At 34.2% G+C, this 25,243-nt stretch overlaps 1 protein-coding gene across 1 annotated transcript in view; it reads right to left on the bottom strand.

Annotated features, from left to right (window-relative positions):
• Nucleotides 1–21,366, bottom strand: part of ABCD (ATP binding cassette subfamily D) — a 65,015-nt gene extending 43,649 nt beyond the window's left edge. The window contains exons 1-3 of the mRNA XM_065349074.1: nucleotides 20,415–21,366; nucleotides 11,403–11,641; nucleotides 1,577–1,749 (exon numbers count right to left, since the gene is read on the bottom strand). Coding sequence (XP_065205146.1) covers nucleotides 1,577–1,749; nucleotides 11,403–11,641; nucleotides 20,415–21,094 — 1,092 coding nt within the window. The 5' untranslated portion in view covers nucleotides 21,095–21,366. The remainder of the gene's footprint in view (nucleotides 1–1,576; nucleotides 1,750–11,402; nucleotides 11,642–20,414) is intronic.
• Nucleotides 21,367–25,243: the final 3,877 nt, after the last annotated feature.

Genomic DNA, 25,243 nt, shown 5'->3' on the forward strand with positions numbered 1-25,243 from the left:
AGTTTACCATTACAAATCACCCATAAATCTTATTCAAAATTCTCAAAACAATCTGTTCATGCCGTCGTAATAATCAACAAAATACGAGTACGTTTTTAGCCAACACAATTTTTTCAATACCCAAGTTGACCAACGACGTAATCTCCACCCACACCAAATTATATAGGCACTTTCGACGGAAATCATTTCACGAAATGGTCATATTATCCGAAAACCTGCGCAATTGAGTACTTCCTCAAGGTCGCCGGGGCCATTCGGACCAAGTTTTCATTACTCGTCGTCGGAATTCTCAAAAAGGTGTCAACGTACTTCCGTATGTACGTATTATTCTTATTCCCATACATTAATTCGGTATGAGCAACACGAGCCATGACGGAATCGCGATTCCGATTCGCGAATCGACCATAGACCATAGGTAACTCGATGAATCGAATATAGGTACCTCGTTATTAGAACTGTATAGTGTATCTTAACCCCGACCTAGCTTGTTATAAAGTACAACTTCTTGCCAGGATGACCTTGAATCGATAACAATTATTTGGCCATCAAACTTGGCACAAGTTGTTTGTTCATCGCGCACGCGACCACGTTCGATTTTAAAAAATATACAACAATTCCGTATCATCTCCATCCATAATAATGAAGATGGTTGCTTGGTCAACGAACGAACAAATTTACACTCTCATCGATGACAATTGATGGTGTAAATATTATACAAGAGGCATAGAGTAAATATGGAAGACCACTACACATAGGTAAATACAGGTAGTTGGGCACTTGGACAGTACACGGTGCAGTGCGGCAGTAATCGTCGCGCCAAGATAAACGTTTGAGCAGTAGAACGCGTGACCATGAAATTGCAAGTGGCCGTTATTTGTCTCGTCATAGTAATTCTTTTTTTTTCCTCTCAATATTTTGTTTTCATTGGTTGAACTAGGTTAAGGTGAAGTATATTCATGCTCTTATTCGATCACAAGAGTATCTGAATCTGTGTACATAAAGAAATACATTGTATCTTAGGCAGTAGGCACGTTGTTCAGTCGATGTCTTCGATATCGAGATCGACAGTTCATGTGTAGATGAAAAGAGATCCTTTACCTCGTCGTAGAAACCAAACGCGGAAGTTCGAACCAGTTACAAAAGTTGTACCGACCAAACAACGATTTTTACCGTTTGCTGTCTGTCCAGCTGAAGCTGAAAGGAAAGTACCTCGTGTTCGAAATCCGACCACATATATTTAAATTGAGCGGTTAATAAGGCGAGGGATGTGCTTCAGTTGCTAGGTACTTTCTTCCACCGGTATCGAGTAAACTTCATCTATATGCCTAAACGAACCGCAACTCGAAAGTAAAAGTATCTACCCAGGTGCGAGTTAACCGAGTCGTAAATCAAATGCATGTACCACGTCGAATAGGTAGACATTAGACAAATTTATAACTCACCAAGTCGAAGCTCGTTACGACACAAGTGCAGAGACACAGGTAATAATACGAGTACCTACGTACCTACGTATCTAAAAATAATACGCGATACCTTACATATGTATGTACGTTGTGAAAACTGCATCGTAACTTACGTCGTGTCCTTTGTAGAATGCTATTTCTTCGGCATTCGTTATGATTCTGGTATGTATATGCCTGAGGTATGCTTTTCGTTCGGCTTCTATGGCTACCATGGCTCCAAACTTTGGGGAAACGTATCGCAAAATTTCTCCCGTTATCGTTATCATCACGGTTGCCAGCAGAGGTCCTGTAAAATATAAACACGTGATTTTTAGAAAAAATCGTAATTATATTTTTTTCTAACGTTACAGGTAATTTCTAGAAATAGTCGACGTCATAAAAATTTCCGGTGTTCGTATTCTGATAATATGAAACGATACCAATTTCCTTTACTTAGGTACTTCTCTTTCCGTGATAATGTACAAGGCTATGATAGACATAGGCACCTAAGCGAGGAACTGAACGAAAAATAGTACTGTGCTTTTTGCATGGAAGAATATGGTATCAGAAAATAAAATTTGTCAAGGAAGTACATAAATTTTCAAGGAAAATTACGAAGCTGAGTTTTTAAATTTTTGTTCGAAATATTTTTCTGGTGTTATTTCGTTACCTTAATGCCAAATCCGAGTATGTCCAAGAACGTGAATTTTTCAGGAGAGGAAATTGAAAGTTTGAAAGATGATAAAAACAAATGGAGGGGATATGGAGTAGTAAAATTTTGAAGTATGATAGCTCAATCTCTTATGAAGAGATTGTCTGAGCTACATTTGTAAAATTTCTCAATTTAGTACGTGTAATTAAATGTTTTTCAAGCGGTGATGGACATACTCAGGTTTTGATTCTGTATGTCCATGTTGTTAAGAATTGAAATCCGAGTATGTCCCAAATTTCTTATGAATTTCCGGTATCTGTTATTCTGTTTAGGTTTTAAATATAATTAAGTTGATGATAATTTAGTTAACAATTAATCCAAATAGTGTTTGGTAACCTGTCTCCTACAAATACTAAAGCGCTAGAACAACACAAGTGCGGACATACACAATTTTCCTTCTGTAAGTTTGCGTATAATTTTTCATGTAAAAAATCAAATTTTTTCGATTGTTCGCGGGTTTGGGTGAACTGTTATGCAGTCTTAAATTAAAGACAATGAAATTCCTATTCGATTGGTGTTGAATTTTCATCATTTCGCGTAAAAATAACGATTTTATGAGTACTTCTATTTTACTGATTTTTGCATACTACGTACGTCATCTTTAAACTAAAAATACTCGAAATTTTCAGTGGACACGTAGGTATTTTAATACAGCAAAATGTTCGGATTTTCATCCTCTTGAAAATGAGCTGTTACCGAATGCTCTACATGCAACCGTTCAAAAGTTTTCGAAGTTTGAAGTTGCGAAAAAGAGCTGCAAGCTGCAAGTATTGAACTTCAAACTGAAATTACTGAAAGTTTTGAGTGGACACATACGTATTTTAATGTATCAAAATGTTCGTAATTTTATCCTCTTTAAAATGGTTGTTTATCGAAAGATGTACCTTCAACCGTTTGAAAGCTCTCGAAGATCAAAGTTGCGGAAGATGGTCAAATGTGTTATCACTGTTATCATGCAGTCACAATGAGTTCATTGAGTTCTGTTTAGAATATTTTGTAATGCGAATTAGTAATTTATTTACCCTGATTAAAGTGATCTATGAAACCTCGCAAATAGTTGAAATCACAAGCTCAAACACAATCATTGATGATTTTATTTTTAATGGACATACTCAATGGACATACTCGCTTTTAGCTTCTAAATGGACATACTCGATGTTTAAAATTTATTTAAATTCAATTTTTTTACATTTTCATAATAATTATAAGGTTTATCATTTATTTCACTAGATTCGGCTGAGCATCAGCTTTCCAGTGATACCAAAATCAAAAAATCGAAAATTTTGGACATACTCGGATTTGGCATTAAGGTAACGATTTTATGTTTTAAAATTTTATTTGTCCTGGTTTTTTTCAGCATGGGCACTTTCTTTAAACCAAAAATCAGTTTTTTGTGATGGAAAAACTTGAAATTGGACTCGACAATTTTGGCTCAAAATATCTTACAACAGCGAAATTTCTTAGAGAATTTAACTGATGACACTTGAAAAGGTGGATCATACTTAACTGTAATTTTTTCTCAAAAACTGATTTTTGATCGAAAAAAAATCTCATCAAAAACCATCGATTGAATTCAAACTGTTCAAATTTTGTTGAGAATCACCAAAAAAAAACTCTAAAAAAACAACCAATCACACCACTGAGCAAGTATACGAAAATCTCATCTTCTGCAATTTTGTATTCTCATATTTTCCTCGTAAAACGCTAATTTTTTTATTAATCATTTTTTTTCAAAAATCTTTGTTTTGTCATGACAGTTTATCCTCGATTCACAGAAAAAATGATTTTTTGAAATAACCAATGATGCATCAACAAAAATGAAGAGGAATACAATTATTACATATAGAGAATGAAATTTTCGATAAAAATAATGCTGAAATTTATTTACAGATAACCTTATATTTTTGAAATATTTTAAGTAAAAATCAGAAAACTTGACTTTATTGAATACTTTAGCAATAAGTAAATAGCCAAGGTTGTTGTTTTTTCTATCAACAAATGAGATAAGATAAGTATTTTAATTGACAAAAAATGTTTGCACCGAATAAGAAGAAATTGAAGGAGCATCCAAAAATACATCACCAAGCCAAATTCCAGGTAGGTAGTTAGTTAGGTAGGTAGGTAGGTAGGTAGGTAGAAATTGAATTGAATTTTCCGATTTTTCGTGAATTTTTGAAAATTTAAATTCGTATTTATGATCTTTGGTATTGAGTGTCGGTTTTTAGCTCACTTCGAAGGCACATTAGGAATTAGATTTTTCCCGTGTTGAAGAAGTTTTCAAAAAAAATGACCAAAAATAAGTTCAGAATGTATTTTTTTAGCACAGAAAAATCTAAAAATCTACTAAAGGCTCTAAAAAACCTCGAAACTACGACCAATTGACTTGAAAGCTCAAAAATAAGGCAGGTGTACACTGCATATTACATACATAAAGCAAATTTCAATTTTCTATCATGATTTAATCAAATTTTGATTTTTTAAATAAAACTTGGGCCAGATCTGAATTTTTAAAAATTCACTAAAAAGTAAAAAAGGAAAATTCTGCACCTGAAATTTGATTCAAAAAATTTTCTACTGGCTGATAGGTAGTTTTTTTTTGTATAGAAAAAGAGAGGAAGAAGGTAGAGCTTCAAAATATTTCACCAGGAGGGTAAAAAATCAGCCACTCCGTCTCCCTCTAGTCAATTTTCGAATACAAACTTGAAACAAACTCCTACGATTCTGAATTTCTACAAGCACGATTACTTGATCGATTTTGCTGAACCTCATTGCGAAAATTTCACTCATAAAAATAGGTACCTAGATGGAATTTATTGATGATTCCAAGAAAGATTAGCCATTTGGAAACCATCCAATTCATTTTTTCGCTCACATGTCGATTACGTCAACAAAATGTTTTCAATAATACGAAATTACTCGTCTCTTATCATCAGATCGGTACAAAAAATAAGCAACTTCTTCGAAAAAAAGATTAAAATGACGACACTGATCAACGATAACCAAATGGAAAACGCCACTTTGGAAATAAGCAGCCCACTTATAAACATCTGCACTGCGAGAAAACTTTTTTAATAACAATTTTTGCTGCTCGTTTTTGGACACAGTGTCTAAGAAAATCCATTCGAATTGAAACACCGACAGGTTTTTGTAAATTTTTTATAAAATTTAGTAAGTAAGTAAGACCTTGGGTAAGGTGTTCTTCAGATTCGTACCCCCCCTCCCTTCTTCAACAATTTCATTTCGGCATTGGTGGGTGGCTTTTTTTTACTGTCTTTCTCATTGCTCAAGCATGCATATTCTTTCCAATTCAGATGAAATTTGGCTCACTGAAAGAGCATGTCACTCGAACCCCAGGATCAAACTTCGAGCCAGCATAGTTGATTTTTCAATTTTTGGAAAATTTTTGAAAATGGCAGAAACAGCCTACCCGGTAAACACACCGAACGCGAATCGCCGGCGGAAATCGCGGTCGCGAAAATCGCGTTCGATTCGCCGGCGAATAGAAGGCAGAAATCGCAGTGAAAAAAATGAAAAATCTCGTTGCAAAAATCGTAGGCGTATCGCGGGCGAATAGACGGCGGAAATCGCAGTGAAAAAAATGAAAAAACTCGTTGCGAAAATCGTAGGCGTATCGCCGGCGGTTTCAGCAGTGATATTTTCAAAGCGATACTCGCGTTCTATCCGCCGGCGAATCGAACGCGACAATCGCGCTGAAAAAATTTGAAAAAAACACTGCTGAATCCGCCGGCGATACGCCTACGAATTTCGCAACGATCTTTTTCATTTTTTTCAGCGCGATTTCCGCGGTCTATTCGTCGGCGAATAGAAGGCGAATTTAGTAGAGTTCTTTTACAATATTTTTCATGCGATTTTCGCATTTGTTTCGCGTTCAATCGAGTGAGCATTCAGATGTTCTTACGCAAGCATGCAATAACGAGCAGAATGTTGTGTTTTTTTTAATCTTTTCGTTCGTGTTTATTTCAAATTGGGTTTCTGGTGTTGAATTTTGATTAATTTTTTTGGAGTGATAACGAACAATTTTTTTTCATGGTGTGTACATAGAATAAATTTTTCGGCGATGAGTCAGATTGGAATTTTTTTGTGATTATTTCTAATGAATTTTTTTTTATCAATTTTTGACACTTTTTTGTGATTTTTAAAATAAATTTTTCACTGTATTGATTCAAATTTAATTTTTTTATTCAGCTTGGAATTTTTCATGGTGATTTTGAACTGTTTTTTAGTGATGAATTCTGATAAATTTTTGATGATTTCAAATGGATTTTGTATGGTGACTTAGAATAATTATTCTAAATCTCCATAATTCAATTTTTGTGTTTTTGGTTATTTTAATAAATTACAATTGATGTTGTTGCATTCTTGTGTGAAGTGATTTACCCAAGTATAGGTACTTCATCGTTTTTTCTTTTGTTATTTCCTAGTTTGTCTTCTACATCAGAATCAGAAAGCATTCTTCACTTAATTTACTCGTTATTTATTTTGTTTTCTTGATTTTTAATTATGTAAACAAGTAAATTACTCGTAAAATTAATTGAAGAATACGTTCTGATTCTAATGTGGGAGAAGAAACTAGGAAAAAACCAAAGCAAAACATCATTGCGATTATCGCCTTCGAATCGCCTTCGAATCGCGTTCTGATATCGCTGCGATTTCCGCCGACGAATCGCCTTCGAATCGCGTTCTATTTCAACAGCGATATCGCTGCGATTCCCGCCGGCGTATCGCCTTCGGATTCCGCTGCGGAAAAAGCGGACATTTTCGCCGGCGATTCGAACGCGATTCCCGCCGGCGATACGCCGGCTCCCAATACGATGATCGCCTTCTATTCGCTGGCGTATCGCGTACTATGTGTTTACCGGGTAGTTTTGTATTAATTTTCTAAACAGAGATAAAAATCTGGAACGTGGGTTATACCCTCGGGTCGACCTCCCCCAATCGATTGCCACCATTTTCGAGACAATTTGCATGAAGCCTTCACTTTGCTTTTCTTCAGCAATTTAAAATCGCTCCAAAAGGGTTGCAATCAACTTTGACAGCTGAAAATTTAATCCTGTCATAAGTTCGATATTCTGAAGCGAATAGGGAAGTAAATCGCAAATCTTAGGTAACAAGTTCAAAAATGAATTTTTTTTACTAGTTGGAAAATCTCACATTCGAATAAAATCCAAAATTGTCAATTTTTGTAACAAATTTCTCAAAAGTTCTTTTAGCTTCCAAAGTAGCCCCCCCCCCGTCTTAATCGATTGCCACCAGGGCTGTAACATTACCGTAATTTATTCGCTGGTAAAATACGGCGGTAAAATATGGTATTTTACTGTATTTTACCAATTAGGATAAGAAGAATTATTTGTAGTTTTACTTTGAAGTTCTGAACTTCTGACCTGCCCCTGAAGTAAATTTTCATATGTTAGGTGTTACATATTAGAGATTATAGGAAATTTTTTTGAAATTTATAGGGAAAATTTTTGGTAACTTTCAAATCACAAATTTCTGTGAAAATTTGGAAATTTATGAAGGAAAGTTGAAAAAAGTGTTCAATTTTGCTTTTTGGAAAATTATGGTAAAATATGGTAAAATACTGCAGTAATTTACCGACATAAATTACTTTACAGCCCTGATTGCCACCATAATCAAGCCAATTTGGAGCCTCCAGCAAAAGTTTGAAGAGAACAGTCAACTTTAACTGAATGCTCTAGATCCACTCAAACTCGGTGAGAATCAATTCAGGATGTTGGTTTTGAAGGATAGAGAAGGTTCCTCCCCACGTAGGGACGGGTTAAGAATATCCCTATGGTGTCCTCTGCTTGTTGTAAAAGGCGACTAAAATCACTGTGATATATCTGGCATGGCTGCAGGGCTGGTAATCAAGTCAGATGAAATTCAACCTTTCTCAAAATATGCAAACAACAGGAAATAGATGGAACTATGGGATCCTAGGTGAAGGTGAACCCCTGGTTAAAATAAAAACGCATGCAAGTGAAAGAAAATACAAATTAGGAAACTGGAATGTAAGAGGAATGCAGCAAAGGAAGCAGAAATAAACAACATTCTAAGCAGCAGAAATGTAGACTTTGCTGCCATGATGGTTGAAACAAAGAAGAAAGGAAGTAGAATAATCAAATCTGGAAACTACATTGTTATCTACAGCGGAGTTGACTAGAAAACCAGAGCTGCAGGCGGAGTGATGTTACACATACATAATAAAGTATAAACACCGCAAAAACATCGACTCATACAACATATGACATGAAAGAATTGTATCAGCAAGGATGAGATTGAAAAAAGACTTTCTCACAATAATTGGAGTATATGTGAGGGCGCATATGGAAAGGGACCTACCAACCAAAAAAAAAAAAAAAAAAAAAAGTTCTCTGAAATTGTTGTAGGAACGCTGTAAAGGGTTCCTACAACAATTTCAGAGAACTTTTTTTTTTTTTTTGGTCGGTAGGTCCCTTTCCGTATGCGCCCTCACATATGCACCAGAAGAGGGAAAAGAGGAGCAAAGCGAAGAGTTCTACCAGCAACTACAGAGGGCAGTACAAGCAGTAAACCCAAAAGACATGATATCATACCAGGGAGAAGTAGATGCAGGTGGAAAGATTGCAAAGATCCTGAGAGTCACGGGACTGATAAATATGAACCTGAGAAGCAGTAAGGTGTGAAAAGAAACAAGATTGAAGGAGTACAATACCCTCTTAATACCGATGATGACTTATGGAAGAGAGGTATGGGCACTGAAGAAATCTGATAAAAGAATAATAACGGCAGCGGGGATGAAATTCATGAGAAGAACGGCACGGATGACTCTCAGAGACAGAGTCCCATCTGAGAAAATAACAGCAGATCTCGAAGTGAAGCTAGTCATGAAGAAAATAAAAAAGTATAGGAAAGATTGGAGAAATCATGTCAAAGGATGGAGGAAACAAGATCGCCGAAACAGGTCCTCAAATATATTACATCCAACGAGGAAAAGATGCAGAGGGAGACCAAGGCGGAAACTCACCGATACCTCAGGTTCATCTTCAACCAGTTCCACACCATAGCAGTCAGGTCAACAGACCCAACACTTACTTATAAGGAAACGATGACAACAACGATGAGAAGTTTCAAAAAAATTACTGCAAAAATTGAAGATTTTGGATTTTTTAAAAATAATTTATGAGATTCAACAACTTTAAAAAAAATACACTTTTCAAGTCTTCCTTTAGAGTAGGCGATTCACTTCATCACCTGCCCAACTCGATTCTGAACAGAATATCGAAATGAACTTCGGAAAGAGGTCATCATTTTTTGAACCAAAGAAAAAATGAAATTTTATTGAACAGACCACGAAAAAGTCACTTATTTGCGAAATTTCTTTGAATAACTCCGTGTCAAGTTTTTCTATAGACCTTTTATTGAGTTATTCAAGGCTATAAAGAAGGCAAATGTAAACCTTAAGTAAATGTTTTTAGAAAATAGTTGAAAAGTTTTTCTACCGTAATAATAGGGTATGCTGAGAACATCTGAATTTAATGAAACGTTCAAAGTTTATTTTTGATATTGAATTACAAAGTAGGTATTAGAAGTATTATAGTGTTAATTATAAAGTCCCTTACTTTCTTGAAATGTCATACGTATTTCTTTCAAAGTTTCAATTTTGTAAATTTTATTTATCTCTGTTGCACAATCTTATACCTATGTATTTTCAAAAGTTTAAATGCTTTACAGACGATCTAACGATCAAAAAATTATCACTTAAAATGAGTAATTTGCGAACTGTTGAACGACTTTAAAATGAAAAACGCCCAAGAAACTTTTAAAAAAAAATTATGCAAACATTTTTCAAAATTTCTCGCAGTCGAACTCAGAAAGTGATTTTTCAAATGTCTGAAATTAGAATTTTTTAAAAATTTATTCATTTCTCGTTAATTACGGATCATCTTAAAACATCAAAAACTGCAGAATTTCTGCCACTTCCCTCAGATGTGCTCGCTCGAATAAAACAGCATTTCCTCATTACCTCGTATTTTGAAAAACAAAATACACCATTATTAAAATAACTCGACAAGAAAAACACCAACCAACGCATAAACAACACGGAAAAACGAACTGGAAAATTTAGAAAATCCAAACAACATTAATTTTCATATCTCATAATACACCTGGATACCTCCGAAAACAACCACCTTTAAAATCATTTATACCTAACCTTCAAGATTCAAATTCACTATTGTCTACCACGTGACAACGTTTAATAATATGATTTCTATCCCAAAAAAAAAACCGCATGTCAAACATCACGTAGCCTGGATGTACGTTTAGTGAAAAATCAGCGATACCTGCGGTGGTACCTCCAAAGCGATAATGCTGTTGGGTTAATGACAGGCTAACTCTTAAATTGTAATATGGTTGTAATTTTAAAACGAAAATTATACGATGGCACACAATGCGATTCTCGAATTACCATATAAATTGATGTTAATTATAATTTTTTTCCAATGGTAAAATTTCTGACGATCATTAAACGCAAATATTGGTTGAGATTCGTTCACGCTTAAGCACACGTAATTACCACTGGGGATGGTAATTTTGCTGTAATATCAACGTTTCTTTCAAGTACCTACCTACCTACCTATTTATTTGTAGACCCTATAAGCCCGGAGAATGGTATTAGCTCATCAGGAAGGGGAAAAATATGGCAACAAAATTCCGCGAGGGCTGGTTAATGGGATGATGGATCGATGGAAAACGAAACGTGTTGAATTTATCTCATACGAGTGCCCCGTCGAGTAATTAATAATAAATTGGCGTACGAATTTAGAATCCGGATGACGTCAATTTATCCTAAACCAATGCTCTCGGTTGCTCAGAAGAGAAGCTAATGTACATTAAATTGATTTTTTTTTTCATCTTTTAATGCAGCTGAACCAAAATGTATGTCTACGTAAGTACGAGGTTTTATATAACCAACGTCATTTTATTCGTACGTATAGTACAAGGCTACTACGATCTGCATTAATTATCGACGAAAGCATTCAATAATAGTTGGTGTTTTTTAATAACACGTTATCTACTCGTAGTCGTAGGTATAGTTGGCGATTTCTTCCCGGATTGCCGGTTTTGTGAAAAAAAATTATAAGGTAAGAACCGTTACAAAGTCTGCAATCGACGCGACAGCAACGAGTTATTCCAGCTGTGATCAATTTGCTGACGCTGCAGAAGAATCGAGTTTCTCGAAAGCTCACCTGGTATAACGGCGGCTCCCATTTCTTTGCTGGATTTGGCTAAAGCGTACGCCACGAGAGCGCAATCGAATAGAGGTTTCGTAATATGAGAATACAAATGAGCGACCGATGTTGCGAATGCTGTTATGTCTTCGGTTAATCGATGGTCTGCGTTTTCGATTCGATCGTCGATGTTACTGACTCGATAATACGTTTCATCTTGAAAATATAATTTATACGCGTGATTCACTAAACGAGATCTGCAACAAACGAACAATACCCACCGATCAATATGAATCGGAGACGATTTCGTTATTTATAATATATTCTTACATTAGCGTAGATAGAGGTAGAGATACATTTTTCTTTCAAACATTCGCAATAACAACTTTATACGTATAGTTTAACCAGTATTTATTACGTAATGTGTACTTTTTTTTTTCAATATAAAAAAATAATCCGGTTAAGGCGACCTACATTTTGATCAAATTATTTGCTCAATCGTCCAAAATATAGGGAATTTGTCGTATCATCAATAATACTACATATCCATTCCATAAGCATACGAGTGACATAAGTACGTATTTAAACCATTGTTTTTTCATGTTTTTTGAATCGAAACATAATGAATGATTGATGCTGATGCTTACGTTATCGAAACCCCAGACATTTTATTCAACATCAAGTTGCAATTCTCACAGAGGACGACAGACAATTTTGCCTCACCTAACCATATTATTTGATTACAAAAATGTATAAGTGTTCAGGAGAAAAACTGATCATTTCAGTTCACTGGACACGTTCCGGAAAAGCAATGTAGTATTCATTCCCCCTCCCCCTCCCTCTCCCCCTCCCTCCTCCACCCAAAAAAGTAACTTATGCAACCAAAAGAGTCCGAAAAAGCAACCAAAAAATTTATGAAACGTAAGCAAAACGTATTTTTATTGCACAAAAAAATTCGCCCACTCCCCCCCCCCAAAGAAACCTGTTTTAAATGTAATGTTAAAAAATTACGAAAAAAAAAGTTTCCAATTAAAACCTGATGATGAAACTCAATCGAGATTTTGACAATTTCAGCAAAAAGCAGAATTTTTTTAAAAGCAAGATTTGGAAATTTTTGAAGGGAAAATAAAACTTTTTGGAATTTTTCGCAGAAAAGTGAAAATTTTTAGAAAATTTTCAGTAAAAAATCAGACTATATGGAAATTATGATAAGTAAATAGTGGGACTTTTTGACATTTTTGGCAACAGGAAAGGTTTTTTAGCAAGTTTTTGCAAAATAACGAAACTTTTCAGCAAAAAAGTGGGACATCTGGAATCTATGGAAGAAAATGAAAGTCGCATTTCTTAACAAAATAGAGAGACTTTTCAGCAATTCTAGTTAGAAACGAGAATTTTTTGGAATTTTTAGCGAACAGCAGAGCTTTTTGGCAATTATTGACAAAGAAGTGATGCTTTTTTAAACTTTGGGCTGAAAAGATATTTTTTTACAATTTTTTGTAAATAATTGAGATTTTCAGGTAGTTTTTGGCAAAAAATTGAGTATTTTGGAATTTTTTCGCTGAAAAGACGACAATAATTTTAAGCTACGTATATTTTTGACAGGAAACAAGACTTTTTGACTAATTTGACCAGAAGTGAGACCTTTTAAATTTTTGACAGAAAACGAGACATGGATAATTTAAATTTTTGAACATTTTTCAAAAAAAAAAGTAGGTAGCTGTAGTAATCAAAATTTTAGAAATGTAACCAAAAATTACTTTGAGTGCTTAACTTTATTAATTCGATGACTTGAGAAGTAACCGAGTACAAAGCCCTCATTACTTTTTCATTCACAGGATGTACAAACAAAAAAATTACAAATCAAAATACACACTAGACATCTGCAAAATTTGAGTATTCCTTAAATTTTACTCGTTTTTCTACTTAAAAATGCACTTTTAACGTTTCAAAGTATTTTTCAGATTTTTCAACTCTCTACCCCTTCTCAATGAGGTCTTCATATTAAAGAATTTTAGAACAGAAAATGAGAAACTCTGCATTGTCATTTTTAAAGACTGAAAATATGTACATAAGTGAATACTTGGAACGAGTACTTCTTTTTCACTTTGCTTAATTTTCTGACTTTCGATTTTTTACAAGAATTTTTCATGAAAAATTGTGGGTTACAGTGGCGAACTGGGTCGGTTTGGGGCCCCTGGCGGATGCAATGAATGGGGCCCAAAATTTTTCCCTTCCACCTTGAGAATCTTTCTCGTTCTGTTTTTTTTTTCTGAGGTTTGGATACTTGAATCCAAGTTGTGCAATTTATTTTTGCTTTCGTCTGTTTATTAAATATTTCTAGTATAATGTGGTAGCAAAACAGAGGACATTTTTTGAGGGGGGTGGACGAAAAATTTGCCATAAGAAAAAAATACCAATCTTACCGAATAAAATGACAAGTTTTTAAAGTGAAATGATAGATGGAATGACAATTTTGTAAATTGATATCATTCGCATTTGGGCTCATGAAAAATTCTTATTTTTCCTTTTGGATTTATGGAAGTTTCAAAAATGTGTTTTTTTTTTTTTTTGGTTTAGAGAAGAGATAGAAATTGACTAAATTAAAGCATGGGCAAAAGCTTTTTAAAAATTCGTATTTTGAGAAATAAAAGAAAAATTTGTTCACTTTTTCAACTCAAAATTATAGAACTTGAGTGTCTGTTTTTTAAAAATCTCAAATTAGAAAATGAAAAGCAAACAGGCTCAAAGCGGAGAGTGAGAGCAAAAGCAAGTTTCGATAAGTAGAAAATCAACGTTTTTTGAGGTGAAAAGAGTGTTGTTTTTTTATTAGAAAATTTCTTGAAATTTGAATATGTACATAGATGTACCTACTTACTTACTTAAAAGATTTTTATAAAAGTTTGATTCTCAATTTGAAAAAAAAAACACCCAGGCCCAAGTGAAGTGAGGACAGAAAATTTCAAAAAAAAAATTGTGAGAGGTAAAAAATAATGTTTTTAGTGGTGACTGATGAGTTTATTTTTTCGACCACACAATTTTAGAATTTGAATGTACTTACTAAAATTGAAAATTTAGATTTTAAAAAGGCAAAATTTTTCAAAAATTGTTGTTGGAGAAAGTGAAAATATCATATTTTTTTTTGGTTTAAACATGACCCCAGGGACCCCTTGGCGTCTCGGAGCCCCTGGCGATTGCCAGGTAACATCATAGGCCAGTCCGCCACTATGTGGATTAGTATATAATTTGAAAAAGGGAATATATTGAATTCAGAGGTCGCACTCAATTCTTTTCCAAAAAAAAAAAAAAAACTTTAATTACCAAAAAAGTTACAAAAAGTGACCAAAGCAAAATTTCAAGGGTTAGCAGGATTTTAATGATGGGCTCTAAAATTATTTTCCATCTCTGCAAACATGGGACTGAAAAAAATTGAGAAAATTAACAAAGGCAGATTCACCTACACGCATCTTACCCTGCTACAGTCTTTATTCTCGTTCTCTCTATTTATAAAAATTTGGAAGAAACTTGAAGTCGCAGAAAATTTTTCATTGAAAATCTCAATACAAAGTGGCCCCAGAAAAAAGTTCTGAGTTGATCAACATAGAACTAATTATTCGCTGAAATTAAAATCTGCAGATCTTATTTCACTTGAAATTTGAGTTCATAAAATTCACAAACAATGGTTGTAAAGTAATCCATTTTCCTTATTGTTCGGATTCTCAAAAACCTTGAAAACTCCAAGTAAGCGACGCTTTACTTACTCCCAAAATAAAACTCAAAAAAGTCTATAAATAAATTCAAATGTAAATTTCTTAATTAAAGATATTAATTAGATAGGTATATTCATAATCAGCTATCTTTTTTCACATTTCCGTCCGATGTGAATTTTGAATTTTTATTTTTAGATACCATGATTTTCAAAGTAGGTAAGCATTGAAAATAATGGGAAAAAATAATCACCACTCCTTCGAAACATATCGCAAATAATTTTTGGATTTTGTTTCCACACAAGCATAATTATTAATTAGTCGCAGTAATTGACGAAGTTTCGCTAAAATGGCCACATGTTTAAATCCTATATAACTAAAAGAATAGAGAAGATAATGAGAAACACAATGTGTTCATTTTTTTTAAGACTTCGGAAGAAGAAATACACTAAGTAATGTTTCGAATAACATATCCGATTCGATGAAAGCACCGAGTAATTACTTCAGCGACTCGATGTTTGTAACTTTGTGTATTAATGAATTCACGAGTGGCATCAAAGTCATACCGAGAGATAATGATCTTATCATTAACAACAAATCAGTGGGTAAGTCAGAGGTTAATTTTTTCATCGTATCGCAATGAAATTTTGACCATGTTCTAAAAAATTTCCAAATACGTTGATAATCAAGTAGGTAGAGGTACCTATAGAGTTTGAATTTCAAACAAATGAGTGCGAAAAAAAAAACACATCCAAAGCATGAAAAAAACTGATAGGTAAACAAGTTCAAAGGGTATTTAGTTTAATTAAAATGAACCAGACGTGTTACCATTTAGGTACATTAACCTTAGATGAGATGGTGCATTCGAATAAAGATATAAACTTGCCGCAAACATTCACAATTGTACATAAAAATGACACGAAGAGCATCTCATGTCCGTGGAAATAAACTCGAGACAATGTTACGGTTAAATTTAATTAAATTCAACCTCAACCGGCGCGGCGAGATAAGCATATGCATCATATTCCACGCTTGGTTAATTTAATTGAATAACGAAAATACCAAAAAATGCAGTACTTGATATGGTGATGGAAACGACGTACAAATTTTATTAGTTCATTTTTCATTTTCCTTTTTAACGTCATTTTGTGTTGATTTTTTTGCAAAAAATTTCTACAGGAAAAACACCCCACTCAGAATTGCAATTTAGGTACTTACCAAAAAATTCAGTACTTGATATTGTGGAAAAAACTTTTATTAGTTTATTTTACCTTATTATTTTGTATTTTCAGTTTAGAAAAATTTCCTTAAGAATTTTTGCAGATGATGTAAACATTTCAATACACTCAAATAACATCAAACTAGCCTCAAAAATGATCCAAAAATCTCTCAATTGTGTATTGAAAAATGGGCTGAATCAAATGGACTAACATTTTCTGAATCTAAAACTCACTGTATGCTTTTTACTAAAAGAAATAAAACTTACCCAGAACCTATTCTTGAATTCAAAGGACATCCTTCAGTTTTCAAACCAACTACCAAATTCCTCGAACTTACTTTTGATAAAAAAAATTTACTTAGACTCCTCATTTTCTCAACATAAAACCTGAACTTAACAAACGTCCAAATTTACTAAAAATTGTTAAAAATCTCAAGTATAACTCATCGTGCCAACTATTACTCCACTAGTACAAAGCTCTGATACGCAGTAAAATTGAATGTGGAAGCCCATGCTTTACAAACCTCTCAAATAAAACTACTAACATTCTCTAACTATTCAAAATTCCTCCTTGCACATTTGCATAGGTGCTCTGTATTCTTCTCCAATTAATAGCATTAGCATCTATTGTGAAGCTGCAGAGCTCCCTCCTGATTTTAGGAAAATTCTCATGACAAACAAATTCATAACAACTGTTGCAAATAATCCATCTCACCTTCATCAAAAATCACTCAATGCCTACAACTCTCAGCATTTCCTCCATACTTCAGGTCCAATCCCAGAATTTATCAACAAAATGAACAACCTACAAATTGACCTAGAAAACCTTATCCATAAACCAATATCTTATCCCACTTGGTCTCTCAAACCTATACACAGGCTTGTTGGACCAGACCAAAAAACCAGACCGATGACTGCAACCAGACCCAAAAATGCACACAAGACCGAGTGGACTGGACTGACCTTAGACCTCTAAAAAAAATGTATGTAAATATTAACTGAACAGATGACCCTTTTCAGAAAAAATAACAGGGACAGACTGAGGCCGAAGACCTTTCTAAAAAATCGGACCAATGACCGCGGTTTGGACCTCAGTTATGTCCAATTTTTCAAATTTATAATGCCATTTTAGATGCCTATTTTGAATAAATTTTCATTGTGATTTAATTTCTTTTGAAGTTTCAGTGTTTTGAAAGTAAAAATCCCATTTTTCAACTCATCTTATGTGTTAGGAAGCTTTTTTATTTCTGAAAAATGAGGACTGTTTTTTGGATCTGGGCTGACCCATGACCACGCTGAAAATTTCTGGTCAGGACCAGACTGGACTGACCTACAAAGACAAAAAATGCAGAACTGAATGACCAGACTGGACCGTTTGAAAGCTCCAAACTAGGACCTTTATTTTGGAGCAACTGCAAAACTTGAGCAGTCCTACAAGCCTGCCTATGCCTATACAGATGGAACTCGATTTAAGAAACTACCCAAAACATGATCACTCCCCACAATTAATCAAGAGTTATTACTTAGAACTGTTATCAAACTATACAGAATATAACTTATGCTTCACAGATGGTTCAAAAATTTCCAACGTTCATACTGGTTATGCTTACTCAATTAATGACGAAGTTCTCAATTTCAAAATTCACAACTGTGCCTCAATTTTTACTGCAGAACTCACTGCCATAAAACATTGCCTAATAGATATAATTTCCATTCAATCAGAAAATAAAAAATTCTTAATCTAGAGCAACTCTCTAAGTTCACTGCTATCCATTCAAAACATTTTTTCTGATCATCCCACAGTCCAAGACATCCATAAGTCCCTTCTTAACCTTCAAAATTATGATTACTCTATTAGCTTCATGTATGTTCCAATAGCCACATGCCACATACAGGGTGCCCAGAAATATCGAGCACCCCAAAGAAAGTTTTTCATTAAAAATTTAGGTTGGCAACGTGAAATAGATGCATATGATTGGTGGAATGTTATCTCTCCAGTCCAACAACCAATCAATAAACTATCATTATTATCATTCACTGTGACCAACCAAAGTATTTTAGTAGAAAACTTTTTTAGGGGTGCTCGATATTTCTGGACACCCTGTAGGTATCACTGGAAACAAAATTGTTGATAGATTAGCAAAAACAACCGCTGCCCCCCCTCTTACCTCTCTCAGTCCTGATGATATTAAATCTCCAATCACTCACAACACATTTACCAACTGGCAGAACTTTCGGTCACAATAAACTTCAAACGAACGCTTCCAACATAAAAAAAAAACAACCCTCCCCTGGAAAAATCTAGGCCACCTGAACAGAAAAGAACAAAACTTTATTACTAGACTAAGAATAGGCCACACAAAAATTACACATAACCACCTGGCACCTATACCAAAAAGAACCAAAACCCCCATGCCAATTTTGCAGAAACGAACCCACATCCATTCAACACAGACATACACTACAGACAAAAAAACCCCACTTATGATCCCTGACGAACCCTCTGAAATACAAAAATTCATCTCCCTAATAAAAATTACCAACCTCATCACAAACCAAATCTACCCCCCCCCCCACCCCTTTACGGGTGTAATAATCTTGTAATTATGAACACCCAAAAATAAAAAATAATAAATTTTCAAAAAAATTGTGGATTTGTGGATAATTTTTTGCAAAAAATTTCCTCACCAGAAAAACACAGACTTTGCAATTTGAGCTATTTTTTTCGTTTCCTGTTGGTAACGCTGCTAAAAAAATAAACAACCAGATAAACCAATACCACCTATAGTAAAAGGCCTGAGCGCTGTTTTGTGACGTCATCACTATTGGGGAGTACATACTCCGATAACACTATAGAAATGAATGCAATATTAATGCACTAGAACGAAATAAATCCCAAGAACATTTTATTTTGCGTTTTAAATCACATTCTGATATTTAATAATCAATTTAAGATCACTGAGGAATGATTTAAATGAACAAAATGAAAAAATGAGGTGATAAACAACACTGTTTTTCAACAACATTGAAGATGAAAGTTATGCATACACATGACAAAATTATACCTTTTGGAAGATATTACAAAACTCACTGGTGAAATATAATGAATAAATTGTCGAATTTGTCCAAATCCCACTAAATTAAAATGATATCAACTCTAATTCCAATGTGTGTATTCCATTTCCATTTTCAACTACAGGTAAAAAACCACAGGACAGATAACTGTTTAGTTTCTTCAGCAGTGATATGATCGATAAAAACAATTTCTCTGATTTTGCTGACCAACTTGAGTGATAAAATTGATGATTCGAACACTTTCAGCAAATTGGTTTGAGATTTTGATGGTTTCTTGATCAGATATCCATTGTAGTTGGATGGTTGTATTCTTGTATTCACTATGCAGGTTTAAAACTCATTGAAGATTTTATGGTGCACTATTCATTTCACTGCAACGTTATTCAAGTAAAACACAGGCACTAGTACACATCAGTTTTCATTTTTATTCACTTCACAAGATATCTACACATCCAAATCACACAACAGTCACAACACAAACAGATCGCGAAAAATTCACTTTTGTACAAAAATAAATGATAATCCAACACCACCAGTAGATGAAAACAACAATATTTCATCACTGTACCACATTTTAGAACGAATTTAATTAATTAGTCATCATTTTAATAACTTTTTCAACGAAAGTTTTACTCAATTTCACGAATTCGCCATTTAATCATACGTTAAAATTCAACTGGTAAACACAATCAAGTCCCCTTAAGGTGTGACGTCAGAAGGTGATAACGATTCAGCGCTCAGGCCTTTTACTATAGGTGGTATTGGATAAACACAGCTGGGAATAGAATAGAATTGAAATTGAATTGCCAAAAACGTATAAACGAAAGGAAATCTACTCGTGCGAACGATAAAATGAGCAAATTACGCTCAATTCTCGACTTTATCGAAGAACATAGGTAATTTGCATCAATTACCCAGTCTTCTTTATTTAAAGAACACTTGAAAAATACTCCTACTCGACTCGGTACGGTAATTGTGCAAATTCTAACGATAATAAAATAAAATTTGAAGCAATAAATTTCGAACGCTCACCTGAATGACAGGGCAAGTTTGCATTCCAAATATCTAATCATAGAATTGATGAACGTTGCAGGGATAGCGAAAGCTAGCCATCTAAGTAACATGAAGGAAAAATTTTTCACATCCTTTTGCACGATGTATTTCACTATATGTCCTTCCATATTGGCCACATGAATCGACATCAATGTTCGTAAAGTTAACGCTCCAGTATGCACAGCTAGTAGGAAAGTTTCGAAGCAGAATGTTTTCGGTACCATAATCTTAATTAAATAATACAGCCGTCTGATGAAATCTCTGTCGAAGCCGGGTACCAAAGCTCGTACACCGTTGGTTTGCTTTTTAGCTGGTACTTTGCTGACTTGAGTATCGACTTTGTTATTCTTCATGTTATAGTTCTTATCGCCGACTAGGTTACCATTTACGACGCAGCTTTTGTTATTGTTATCGATCAATGGATCCGTGTTGTTGTCGTTCTGCTGCTGTTCAATGGAACATACTCCGTTCGTGTTTGGTTTAAGACGATGATCATTTTTCGGCGAATGGCAAACTTTCTTGATTATCGGGTAACTTATTTTACATCCGTATAAGATGAGTGAAGACGCGATCAACGCTTTGCTTAAATATTCTCGGTTACCGATTATTTTTCCCGGTACGCCGTTGTCGCGCAAATATTTCGAAAATATCGATGACATTGCGACGGTAAATAATTTTCAAGTAACCGATTTTCAATTTTTCTACATACTTGAAATACGAAACGGCGATTCGTTGGATTGAGACGTTATTTCTATCTGGAAACGAATCATCTCGTAATTTATTTTTTAAAGATCACAATGATATAATAATAATGATTTTATTGAAAAAAAAAAAACACTAAACTACCGCACAACGAACACACGCAGTTGATAAAAATAAACGAAGCACGTTCCCACAACTTGTACGGTATCACCGAAGCGCGTAACTAATGCGAATAGCATAGCGAGGAACATCGTGGGGTTTTGCGACGAACGTGCGGGCGTAGGTGAAACGTTGCCCTTCTCTCCGCCAACCGGATTATTAATTTAACGTTGACTGGATGCCAATTACCAATCCGCAAAACCTATTAACATTCGTTTTTCTCATTCATTTTGAATTTAATAAATAAAATTAACGCGAGTTCTATTTTTTTTAAAAATGATTTTCACGATCTTTGAATTTTCCTCGAGCTAGAAGGTTGACTATTCTGAGAAATAGGTGATGTAGAATTTGTAAAAAATTTGTCTTATTTCTTCGACATTGAATAACCATCTTATGCATACGTTTGATTCGTTTTATCATCGTCGTTTTTTGCATTTAGAAAATATTTACAGGGTTATTTTTAATCTTCAAATTTCTTGAATTTCGCACATTCTTGATTCTTTTCACACATTGATTCATAGAAATTTATACTCGTACTATGTGATTTGGTTTAATGTGGTTATGTTCAGATACATGTTACATGTACAGAAAAGAAAATCAAATTTTCATATCACTAACCGGTTTTACAATATTATTTTAATGCGATCAATGATCATTTTTGTTTTCAAGTATTCGATGGAACCTGGAAGATTTTACGAAGTACATACTTAACCTCTAGAAAGGAATTTTTGCGCCATGAAAAGTTGATGACATTTTTTTATGTTTGGTCTCTGTTGCATAATTTATATTTTATTACTCGTACATTATTCACTTAGCTGTATCTACTGTATTATTTGAATATGCACTTGATAGTTGATACTTATCACAAAAAAACTAGCAACTTTGTATTATAGGTAATCTGACATATGACTGACGTAAGAACTTGTATCCTACTAGGTATACCTACCTAACCTATTAGAAAATGTTGTTTGTTTTTTAGAATTTTCAGATTTTGCTGTACATAATTAGGTGCTGCAATTTGAACATTTGCTTTGACTTCAAAAAAATTTTACCCATACAATCTTAGAAAAAATTAAAAAGATTCTAACAAGTTCAATACTTTTGTAACGCCGATAAAATTTGAGCATTTGCTGACAATACAAATTCTTGAAAAAAATAAATAAAAAAAAAATACTTTGCCAAAATTAAAGTTTAGAATGAGGAGAGAGTTCTCCATTTCTAATAATTAACCCATTCGGTACCGTGGACGAGTATACTCGTCCAACTAGTGCACTGCATGACCCTTTGTGCCAGTCCAGGGGTCATTCCATTTCAATTTGACCCAGATTTTGACCCCATGTTTTTCTAATTTGTTCAAATTTTTTTCACATGACCTACCCACCCAACTACTTGAAAAAAACACCAATAATCCCTTCAACTCTCTCGAGGGCCCAGTGGGGAAGGTTTTTTTTTTGCTTTAGCAATTTCCTGAACTATTCCACTTCGGAGGCTCATAACTTTTCCGCTAGAAAACTTATTGACCCGAAAATAATTTCACTGTTCAAAATGGCATCCAAAAATATTAAAAATTGATGTCTGTAGAAATTTTTTGAAATTTTTTAATTTATGCGCAGAATCTTTCTGAATAAGCACTTTTTCAAGAAAAACCTCCCTCCCCAGTCTCCCAAATCATGTTGGTTAAGCCCCTCAAAGTTGAAAAAATCAACAAAAAAATGAAACATTCATATCTATACAAATACAATTTTTTTGATAATGTTCCATTTCTGAGCCGAGTACTTTTAGATAACCACTTTTTCAAGAAAAGCACCCTTTTGTCCTCCAAAATCAGGTGGTCCTCTTTTATGAGACCCCCAAAATTGAAGAATATTGAGAAAGACGAAAATAATAATTGATGTCTATATAGGTAGGTACTCGTAATTAGGTGAAAATTTTTCATCTCTGTGCAGAATGCTTCTAGATAATTCTTTTTTCCAGAAAAACCTTTTCTCAGTCCCCTCTACAATGCTCACCACCTATACATAGATGATGGAGATCGACTAAGTTGATTTTTTTATATTTTGGAATGGAGGTGAAGTCTCCTCTGCAAAGATAGTTTCAAGTCATGGATATATTTTTTTGCTTCAAACTTGAAAATGAAATCTCATTGATGGGGATTCTTGACAAGTTTTTCCAGGTTTTCAAGTCTGACATTACAAAATATCAGAACGTTAATATGTCTTCTGTGAAAATTTGACATAATTTTATTACAAAACGTCCACTTCAATGTTTCTCAAAAGTTAAAATTCAGAAATTAGTCCTTTTATTTCTACAGGTTTTTAAAAGTCTGACATAGGTAGTGCTTTTCTGATGAAGATCGACCAAATCCAAGGATTAAAATATGGAAGAAAAAAAATGTGAACTTAATAATATTCATCTTTTTTCATTTTCTGCGGAAGGAGACAAGTTCCACCTTTTCATCATATTGTAGAAAGGTCATAAAACATTTAACAGTATTTCTAATGAAAATGGACCAAATCCAAGGATATTGATGTGAAAAAAATGTAAAAATTTCAATTTTTCTGATTTTTTTTATATTTTGAGATGAGGGAAGGGGGAGAGGCGTGCTCCCTAGCACGACTCATTTTTACTAACGTGATTGGAGAAATGTTTCTCGTGAAACCCGACAACAAAATATGAGCTCTCCTCTCTAATCCACTGGTTAATCTTGGGTGGAGATAGGGGGCTAAAATTGGTATATAGGTTGATTTTACGTAAGTAGAGACTTAACTGAGGTGTTAGAACTACAAAGTTCACAATTTTAAAAATTTTGCCTGATGATACTTCGATTTTTTCATACATGGGACAATGGGGGGGGGGGCACCAGCACGACTTTTTTTCACCTAGGGGGCTGAAATTTTCGGGGTATTATTTTCTCACCTGAGGTCATGTTTTTGGGGGGTGGGAGCGAAAAAAATCAAAAAAAAATTGTTCACTATATACATAAATAAGGTACACCCTAAGGTCTATTGAGGGCGATTTGAAATTTCTGAAGAAACCTCAACTTTTTCTGGAGGCTCCAGATTGACTGGAAAATGGTGAAAATCGATTCGGAGCATGGACTTTAGTATACAAACCGAGTTTTAGATTTTCATCTTTATGATTGCTCTTTTTGTAAAAAATTAATATAGGTATCAGGCTACTGTCCCCAGGTCTGGTGACATTGCTCTTTCAGTGAGGCAAATTTCATCTCAATTCGAACTGGCGAGTTGTGTAATAGGTTCCCTTCTAACTCAAAGAAAGGAAACTTTGTGACACTAAGTGTTCACCTACATAGCGAGGCAACTGAGCAACCGAGCAACTAGCAACTTCAAAAGTCGTTCGGTGATTGGCTGAAATACGAGCAACCAAGCAACCAAAACAAAAATTTTTGATTTGGTTGCTCGGTTGCTCTGTTATGTAGGTGAGCACTAAGAAAATTATCCTAGTTGCTGAAGGTCGCAAATTTGCAAATTGGGACTAGGTACAAATACAAATGGTTGAGTCAGCAAGCTCTGCGATTCTGCATATTCATCACTATTTAGGCGCAAGTAATATGTATCCTCTTTAGATCATATCGTTTGAAAAGAAGTCGTTGTAAATAAGGAATTAAATAGTAGGTATGTATTCGAAGAAAAGAAGCCATAACAGTGCACGTGCTCTGACGTTATTGCCTCAGCGACCACAAAAATCTTTTCTATTTCTACACTCCTTAGGAGGTTATGATGAATTATGATTATAAAAATGTGAGTAGTGTACTACCGATCCGGTGAACTTGATAAAAATCAAGTAAATTAGGTATTCTGTAACTTGAATAATACAAGTGTAGATGAAACCACAAGTACATATATTTGCCTCACAAAAATGATCAGATAAGTATTTCAAAATCAAACATCTGCTACATGATTTCGTAGGTATACGACCTATTACAC

This window comes from Planococcus citri, chromosome 2 (genome assembly GCF_950023065.1).
Source record: "Planococcus citri chromosome 2, ihPlaCitr1.1, whole genome shotgun sequence".
NCBI lineage: Eukaryota > Metazoa > Arthropoda > Insecta > Hemiptera > Pseudococcidae > Planococcus > Planococcus citri.